The sequence below is a fragment of the Scomber japonicus genome, chromosome 13 (assembly GCF_027409825.1).
Source record: "Scomber japonicus isolate fScoJap1 chromosome 13, fScoJap1.pri, whole genome shotgun sequence".
NCBI lineage: Eukaryota > Metazoa > Chordata > Actinopteri > Scombriformes > Scombridae > Scomber > Scomber japonicus.
The window spans coordinates 1334158-1344157 of NC_070590.1; the positions used below are offsets into that span (position 1 = coordinate 1334158).

Consider the following 10000-nt stretch of genomic DNA (forward strand, 5'->3'; position numbering starts at 1 on the left):
GTTTATGGGCACAGCACAAATATGATGTAGGACTGATTAAAGGTGCCGAACCAGTTGTGATCACACCAAAATCTTTGTATAGGCCATGCAAAATCAATATCCTTGAAGCAGGAGTAATTGTTACATATAAAAAATCTCCTGTGCAAATACCAATTTTTCCTGTAAAGAAAATCAGAGATATTGGACAACCTGATGAATGGAGATTTGTACAGGATCTGCAAGCAGTAAATGCAGCAATCCACGCACGTGCACCAAATGTACCAAATCCACACACAATTCTCTTTCGAGTTCCATCTGACAGTAAATGGTTCTATGTTGTTGATCTCGAAAATGCATTTTCTTTTAGTATCCCAGTGGATAAAGAGCCAATTTTGGTTTGCTTTTTATTTGAGTCCAAAATGTACATTTTTTTCTAGGCTCTGTCAAGGTTACACTGAATCTCCAACCATTTTTAATGCAGCATTAAAAGACAATCTAAATTCACTCAACTTACCAGTTGGTAGTATTTTTTTTTTGCAATATGTGGGTGACCTAATGATTTGCTCTCTCACACAGGAAGCCTGTGTACAAGACACACTCGCTGTTCTGAACCATCTGGCTGATAACGGTCACAAGGCCAGCTTGTCAAAACTTCAGTTTGTTTCAAAACAAGTCACTTTTCTGGGTCATGTGATCACAGCAGAGGGCAAAACCCTCTCACCCAAACGAATTGAAGCAATCCAAAACATTCCACAGCCTGAAACAAAGAAACAGGTAATGAGTTTTTTAGGAATGACGTCATATTGCAGACAGTGGATCCCAAATTATGCAGAAATTGAAGCGCCATTAAGTGCTCTCGCCCATGGGAAAGGCCTTACAGCAAAAGATAAGGTCATTTGGAAACCTGAGGCTGTAAAAGCCTTTGTTGATTTGAAATTGGCATTACAATCCCCACCAACATTGGGCCTTCCGGATTGCACCAAACCATTCACGAAGACTGTTGACGAACAGGGGGGGTACATGACTTCCATATTGACACAAGACCATGGGGGACGACAGAGACCGGTAGCTTATTTCTCATCAAGACTTGACTCGGTTGCTACAGGACTTCCTACATGTCTAAGAGCTGTGGCAGCTGCAGAAAAAGCTGTGATAGCTTCACGTGACATTGTAGGCTATGCTGATCTCACCATACTGGTGCCACATGCTGTTTCAATGATTTTGCTTGAACAGAAAACTTCCCACCTGTCAACAGCAAGGTGGCTCAGATATAACACAATTCTGCTTGACATGCCTAACATAACTGTTAAAAGATGCAATGTTCTTAACCCTGCAACTCTTCTCCCTACACCAGACGATGGACAACCACATGACTGTGTGGCAGTAATAACTGAAACCTGTTCCCCCAGACCTGATCTGCAGGACACACCTCTGCAGAACGCTGACCTGGAACTGTTTGTGGATGGCTCAGCCTCGAGAAACTCAACAACCGGTAAAAACCAAGCGGGCTTTGCTATTACAACATTACATGACACAATTGTTGCACAGCCACTTCCCTCAAATTATTCTGCACAAGCAGCAGAATTAGTAGCGCTGACAGAGGCTTGCAAGATTGCAGCTGACAAAACAGCCAACATATATACTGACAGTAGATATGCATGGGGAGTGGTACATGATTTTGGCCGTCTTTGGGCCAATAGAGATTTTTTAACATCAACAGGCAAACCTATAGCCCATCATGCAATGGTTGCTGCACTTCTCGATGCTGTCCTCCTTCCAAAACAGGTTGCTATCTGCAAATGCCAAGCACACACAAATAATGATGATTTTGTTTCACAGGGGAATGCCAGAGCTGACGCTGCAGCCAAAACAGCGGCACAGCTAGATAACACTAACAATAACATTCAATGTCTTGCTATTGTTAACTCACCACTGACATCCACAGTCGATTTATTTGACCTACAGGCCAGAGCCAGCCCTGAAGAGAGGATGGCTTGGAAGAAAGCAGGCCTAATGGTAGACCTTGTCTACCCAAATACTTATTTCCTCATTATGCTAAGTTGACACATGGGGGATCATGTGTCAAAAGGGGGAATGATGAGTGAAATACAGAGGTATTGGTTCACAAAGGGTTTCTCTAACTTTTCCCAAAAATTTTGTCAAAGTTGTGTGATTTGTGCTACTAACAATGCAGGCAGAGGCATCCAGATGCAACAGAGTGCGCATCCACCACCACAAAAACCTTTTGATCACTTACAAATGGATTTCATTGAGCTAACGCCTAGTGAGGGAAAGAAATACTGTTTGGTTTTTGTTGACATGTTTTCCAAATGAGTAGAAGCTTTTCCCACTTCTAAGCAGGACTCAGCAGCAGTAGCAAAGGCTCTAATCAGAGAAATAATTCCTAGATGGGGAATTCCAGGTAAAATCTCATCCGACAATGGTACACCTTTCGTGAGCGCAGCCCTTAAGAGCGTGGGTGAGTATTTCGGCATCGAAATGAAGCAACATTGTGCTTATCACCCAGCCAGTGGGGGGGCTGTTGAAAGAGAGAATGGTACATTGAAAGGAAAATTGGCTAAATGTTGTGAGGAAACTGGTTTAACTTGGACAAAAGCACTACCGATTGTTTTGATGCACATGAGAGCTAGGGTCAGAAGCAGAAATGGCCTTAGCCCATTTGAAATCCTCTTTGCACGACCTATGAATACAGGAATTGGACCGGTCAAAAGGCAACTCCCCCACACCAGCCAGTGTGAGGATGAAATGTTACGTTATTGTGCAAACCTGTCCTCTGTGCTTACTGATATTCACAAACAGGCTAAGGACAACCTACCAACTGCCACGGAGCGAAAACTACATGACCTGGAATCTGGAGACTGGGTCGTAGTGAGGGATCTGAGGAGAAAGAGCTGGAAAGCACGCAGGTGGAACGGACCTTTCCAAATCCTCCTCACCACGGAAACAGCAGTGAAGGTCGCAGAACGGGTCACCTGGATACACGCCAGCCACTGCAAACGGGTTCCTGAACCCACGGACGAGACACCATCAAGCGTGCAGAGCATCAGTAAGTGAACCAACACTTTCCCCCGCCTTGTACTGACCAACAGAAGGGGTGTGGTTTAAAGTAGGACCACACGTCTCTAGTACACTGATTACGGGGGTAAGCTGAGGCACCACGGCTGATGCAATGACGCCAACGAATATACAGTGGCGCTGGAGGGGTGACAGATGTAGAGGAATTTGCAGCATATTCCTGCTCACTGTCATCATCGTCCTGCTACTGCTCCTGCAACAAGACACATCTCAGCCTGAACAACAACAGGGGGGTAAAAACTCAGAGAGCAGCTGCAGAGCATCCAACTGCAGAAAGAGGAGAGAATTGCTGCCTGAGTTTACTCACCCCCTACTGAAGCCTGAGGAAAATTCTTGGTACGCTGTAGTACTATCGACAGCCAGAAGGATTACAAATGACAGCTGCTATGCCTGCACACAACTTCCTCACGGGGTGGGAGACGCAATACCTGTGACGCCAACCCCATTGAATGTTTCGGAGACACTAGGCGTCATGGTAGCTTTCACCCTGGGGGGTTTCCCTGGAGGACCGGACTGTGAAGGACATGGCTGAGAACATCGACATGTGCAACATCAGCATCGTCAACTACGGGGGTTCAACGGCAAGATTCTGGAACATGACAAAGGTGAAACAACCAGGAGTTCACCAATCTGTCATGACTGCAAACCCCACCCAACGACAAGGAACTGTTTGTTTCACTAGGAAGTGCTTCACTGAACAAGAGCACTTCCTGGGAATATCACCGTGCAAGCAGGTGGTTACGGCTACCTGTGGGACATTACGGACAATATGACTCATGTTGTTTCACACCTGAATGACCTGTTGTATGAACAAAAGATCAAAGACTCTGTGAATCAAAATCCATGGTTATGGCTGACCCAGGGAGGATGGAAAATGACATTACTGAGAGCATTGACACCTTTGCTTGTTACCCTGACAGTGTTTATGGTTGTGATCTGTTATGCTATACCTTGCATTAAAGCTTTGGTCACTTCATTGGTTAAAACCTCTGTTGGGCAGTTCATAATTCAATCTGAAGGTGGTTCCTCTCTGAACTGGGTTCCACCCTATGCTGACTTACATGATTTTGACAGTACTGTTTAATCTAGTATTGCTCAATCTAGCAATATTGTTTGCTTTGATTACTTGAGAAAAAAAAAGATGTTGTTAATCAGATTTTTTTGATCATTAGTTTTGAATTTCAATGATTAATGTTTGTTTGATTAATGTTAATTTGTGAGCGTAATACGCTCAAATGGGGGAATGTAATGGAAATTCTTATTACTCATCTTGTCTGAGCAAATGAGTAATTATGTTATTTGATTAGATGTATGTGTGTGCATCATAATCTGTTGACCATGCCATGAAATGCTGATTTAAGGAATATCATTGACCTTTGATGGAACATCATGTATGTTATAGTCTACTGATTAACTGATTGATTGTCCTGATTGTATACACGTGATGACGTGCCTATTGTGATGACATTGGTCTGTTGATAGAACAATGTCTCCCTTTCTATGATAATGTATTGTATATAATCTGACTGTTTCCTCTGCTCGGGGCTCGCTTTTTCATCTCACGCTTGAGACAGAAGGAGTCCGTCTGCAGACGACTGAATAAACTAGAGAAAGACAACGTTACCGGCTTTGTGCTTATTGATAAATAAATATTGCCAGAACAGGATCTGATGACTTTTAGCAGCTTTGATGTCTGCTGTGTGGATGTGTCTCCTTTAACCCTTTATAAGACACTCATTGAAAGGAATGGAGGGAGGAAGAGAGGAAGGAAAGAAGGAAGGAAGGAAGGAAGAAGAAAGGGGGATGGAGGAAGGAAAGAAGGAAGGGAGGAGAGAAGGAGGGAGGGAGGAAGGACAGATGGAAGGAAGGAAAGGAAGGAAGGAAGGACGGAGGAAAGAAGGAAGGAAGGAAGGTAGGGGGGAGGAAAGAAAGAAGGAAGGAAGGAAGAAGAAAGGGGGATGGAGCAAGGAAAGAAGGAAGAGAGGAGAGAAGGAGGTAGGGAGGAAGGACAGATGGAAGGAAGGAAGGGAAGGAAGGAAGGACGGAGGAAAGAAGGAAAGAAGGAAGGTAGGGGGGAGGAAGGAAAGAAGGAAGGGAGAAGAGAAGGAGGGAGGGAGGGAGGAAGGACAGATGGAAGGAAAGAAGGAAGGAAGGAAGAAGAAAGGGGGATGGAGGAAGGATAGAAGGAAGGGAGGAGAGAAGGAGGGAGGGAGGAAGGACAGATGGAAGGAAGGAAAGGAAGTAAGGAAAGAAGGAAGGGAGGAGAGAAGGAGGGAGGGAGGAAGGACAGATGGAAGGAAGGAAGGACGGAGGAAGGAAAGAAGGAAGGGAGGAGAGAAGGAAGGAGGGAGGGAGGAAGGACAGATGGAAGGAAGGAAGGACGGAGGAAGGAAAGAAGGAAGGGAGGAGAGAAGGAAGGAGGGAGGGAGGAAGGACAGATGGAAGGAAAGAAAGGAAGGAAGGAAGGATGGAGGACTTCTACTGGTCCTTTATGCAGCCGCTCAGTTCAGCCTCTGACTGTTAACAGGCCGTTTTATCTGCTCCAAATGACTCACACTGAAAACCTTCCCTTTACTTTAAACTTTTACATATATGAGTCAGTGGTTGTCAGTGAGTCATTCAGGTCCTCTAATAACGCTTCCTGGAGAGGATCTGATGACTTTTAGCAGCTTTGATGTCTGCTGTGTGGATGATGATTGACAGCCGTGAATGCGTCTCCTTTAAGTAATAAAGTTTATATTCAGATGTGACTCAAATGTTCCTTCAGTTTTCTGTTTGTTTAATCTGCTTCTGATTGGCTGAGGTTGATATATCACACGTGGCTCTCTCACCTCCTGGTCGTCTGCTGGTGGTTTGGTCAGCTGTAAGGTTCGAGGAGGTCGTCGTCTGACCGGCTTCTCCTGAAAAACAGCAGCAGAAGAAGAAAATAATAAGATAACATGCTAACAGGCTAATGTAGCAGCAGAAGAAGAAAATAATAAGCTAACATGCTAACAGGCTAATGTAGCAGCAGAAGAAGAAAATAATAAGATAACATGCTAACAGGCTAATGTAGCAGCAGAAGAAGAAAATAATAAGATAACATGCTAACAGGCTAATGTAGCAGCAGAAGAAGAAAATAATAAGATAACATGCTAACAGGCTAATGTAGCAGCAGAAGAAGAAAATAATAAGATAACATGCTAACAGGCTAATGTAGCAGCAGAAGAAGAAAATAAGAAGATAACATGCAGGCTAATGTAGCAACAGAAGAAGAAAATAATAAGCTAACATGCTAACAGGCTAACGTCCGAGAGCAGCACTTTGAAACCATTTAAACATATAATCAGGTTCTGTTAGTTTTAACCCTTTATTGGGCAAATAATTATATTTGGTTACTTCTGTAAATATCCCAAAATATCCTTCCTTCCTTCCTTCCTTCCTTCCTTCCTTCCTTCCTTCCTTCCTTCCTTCCTTCCTTCCTTCCTTTCCTTCCTCCCTGCCTTCTTTCTTCCCTTCCTCTTTTCCTTTCTCCCTCCCTCGTTCCTTATTTCCTCCGCCCTTCCTTCCTTATTTCCTCCGCCCTTCCTTCCTTTCCTTCCTTCCATCTGTCCTCTCTCCCTCCCTCCCTCCTTCTCTCCTCCCTTCCTTCTTTCCTTCCTCCGTCCTTCCTTCCTTCCTTTCCTTCCTTCCATCTGTCCTTCCTCCCTCCCTCCTTCTCTCCTCCCTTCCTTCCTTCCTTTCCTTCCTTCCATCCCCCTTTCTTATTCCTTCCTTCCTTCTTTCTTTCCTCCTTCCTTCCTTTCCTTCCTCCCTGCCTTCTTTCTTCCCTTCCTCTTTTACTTTCTCCCTCCCTCGTTCCTTATTTCCTCCGTCCTTCCTTCCTTTCCTTCCTTCCATCTGTCCTTCCTCCCTCCCTCCTTCTCTCCTCCCTTCCTTCTTTCCTTCCTCCCTTCCTTTCCTTCCTTCCATCTGTTCTTCCTCCCTCCCTTCTTCTCTCCTCCCTTCCTTCTTTCCTTCCTCCCTTCCTTTCCTTCCTTCCATCTGTTCTTCCTCCCTCCCTCCTTCTCTCCTCCCTTCCTTCTTTCCTTCCTCCCTTCCTTTCCTTCCTTCCATCTGTTCTTCCTCCCTCCCTTCTTCTCTCCTCCCTTCCTTCTTTCCTTCCTCCCTTCCTTTCCTTCCTTCCATCTGTTCTTCCTCCCTCCCTCCTTCTCTCCTCCCTTCCTTCTTTCCTTCCTCCCTTCCTTTCCTTCCTTCCATCTGTTCTTCCTCCCTCCCTTCTTCTCTCCTCCCTTCCTTCTTTCCTTCCTCCCTTCCTTTCCTTCCTTCCATCTGTTCTTCCTCCCTCCCTCCTTCTCTCCTCCCTTCCTTCTTTCCTTCCTCCCTTCCTTTCCTTCCTTCCATCTGTTCTTCCTCCCTCCCTTCTTCTCTCCTCCCTTCCTTCTTTCCTTCCTCCCTTCCTTTCCTTCCTTCCATCTGTTCTTCCTCCCTCCCTCCTTCTCTCCTCCCTTCCTTCTTTCCTTCCTCCCTTCCTTTCCTTCCTTCCATCTGTTCTTCCTCCCTCCCTTCTTCTCTCCTCCCTTCCTTCTTTCCTTCCTCCCTTCCTTTCCTTCCTTCCATCTGTTCTTCCTCCCTCCCTTCTTCTCTCCTCCCTTCCATCATTCCTTCCTTCAGCATTTCAATGAGTGCCCTATAAAGGGTTAAGGAATCATTACTGTGTTGAGTTTAGTGATGAGTGCGTACATACTAGTGTCCTCTGGTGTATCCTCTGGTGTGTAAGATGATGAGTGCGTACATACTAGTGTCCTCTGGTGTGTAAGATGATGAACTTACTGTTTCGGTCGCAGCAGCATCGGTTGAAGCAGCCGGAGCTTTAAACCTTCCTGCCAGTTCAGCCACAGAGCGCCGGGATGGAGCCTCCTCCTGCCGGCAGGAACCAATCACATACAGGTAAACACCAACGACTCTGGACTGATCATCATTTAATAATATTATTACCTCTACTATTACCTTTACCTCTACTATTACTGCTACTATTAATGGACTGTAATGATATAGCGCCTTTCTAGTCTTTGCGACCACTCAAAGTGCTTTACATGACATGTCATTCACCCATTCATTCACATTCATACACCGTTGGCATAGCAACGGGAGCAATTTGGGGTTAAGTGTTAACTGGAGGAGCCGGGAATCGAACCACCAATTTTCCAATTGGAGGACGACCGCTCTACCTCTCCTGAGCCACAGCTGCCCCGGGTATTACCTCTACTATTACTGCTACTGTTACTGCTACTATTACTGCTACTACTAACTCGTAGTATCATTCCTACTACTGTCTGACTCAGCGTTCAAGAGTAAAGAAGGTTTCTCCACAAATAACAATGCATCAAAATAAACACATGATAAACAAAACACACACACACACTCACACACACATACACACACACACACACACACACACACACACACACACACACACACACACACACACACACACACACACAAACACACACACACACCCACACGTGTTTCTGACATGTTCAATCCAACAGGAGACTGCTAGTAGTACTTCTCCTGTTATTATAACTGATTAGATGCCCGAGCCTCCTCATCTGGCTCCTCTCGACGCGGAGGAGCAGCGGGTCTACTCCGAGCTCCTCCGGATAACTGAGCTTCTCACCCTATCTCTAAGGGAGAGCCCAGCCAGCCTACGGAGGAAGCTCATTTCAGCCGCTTGTACCCACGATGTTGTTCTTTGGGTCACGACCCAAAGCTCATGACCAGAGGTGAGGGTAGGAACCCAAAGCTCATGACCAGAGGTGAGGGTAGGAACCCAAAGCTCATGACCAGAGGTGAGGGTAGGAACCCAAAGCTCATGACCAGAGGTGAGGGTAGGAACCCAAAGCTCATGACCAGAGGTGAGGGTAGGAACCAAGATCGACTGGTAAATCGAGAGCTTTGCCTTTCGGCTCAGCTCTCTCTTCACCACGACGGATCTGTGCAGAGTCCGCATTACTGCAGACGCCGCACCGATCCGCCTGTCGGTCTCACGCTCCATCCTTCCCTCACTGTGAACAAGACCCCGAGGTACTTGAACTCCTCCACTTGGGGCAGGATCTCATCCCCGACCCGGAGAGTGCACTCCACCCTTTTCCGGTTGAGGACCATGGCCTTGGATTTGGAGGTGCTGATTCTCATCCCGCTTCACACTCGGCTGCAAACCGATCCAGTGAGAGTTGGAGGTCACGGTCTGATGAAGCCAACAGGACCACATCATCTGCAAAAAGCAGTGACCCAATCCTGAGGTCACCAAACTGGACCCCCTCTACACCCTGGCTGCACCTAGAAATCCTGTCCATAAAGATTATGAACAGGATCGGTGACAAAGGGCAGCCCTGGCGGAGTCCAACCCTCACTGGAAACAAGTCCGACTTATTACCGGCAATGTGAACCAAGCTCTGACACCGGTCATACAGGGAACGGACGGTCTGTATCAGGGGGTCCGATACCCCGTACTCCCAGAGAACCCCCCACAGGACTCCCCGAGGGACACGGTCGAATGCCTTCTCCAAGTCCACAAAACACATGTGGACTGGTTGGGCCCCATGCACCCTCAAAGATCCTGCAGAGGGTGTAGAGCTGGTCCACTGTTCCACGACCGGACGAAAACCACACTGCTCCTCCTGAATCCGAGGTTCAACTACCCGACGGACCCTCCTCTCCAGCACCCCCGAATAGACCTTACCAGGGAGGCTGAGGAGTGTGATCCCCCGTCCGGAAGTCGTTCTCCATGGCCTCACCGAACTCCTCCCATGTCCGGGTTTTTGCCTCAGAGACCGCCCTAGCTGCGCTTCGCTTGGTCTGCCGGTACCTGTCTGCTGCCTCCGGAGTCCCACAGGCCAAAAAGGACCTATAGGACTCCTTCTTCAGCTTGACGGCATCCCTC

General features: G+C 46.7%; 1 protein-coding gene across 1 annotated transcript in view; it reads right to left on the bottom strand.

Annotated features, from left to right (window-relative positions):
* Positions 1-10000, bottom strand: part of dub (duboraya) — a 21814-nt gene that overhangs the window by 8485 nt on the left and 3329 nt on the right. Inside the window, exons 3-4 of the mRNA XM_053332091.1 lie at positions 7888-7977; positions 5907-5975 (exon numbers count right to left, since the gene is read on the bottom strand). Coding sequence (XP_053188066.1) covers positions 5907-5975; positions 7888-7977 — 159 coding nt within the window. The remainder of the gene's footprint in view (positions 1-5906; positions 5976-7887; positions 7978-10000) is intronic.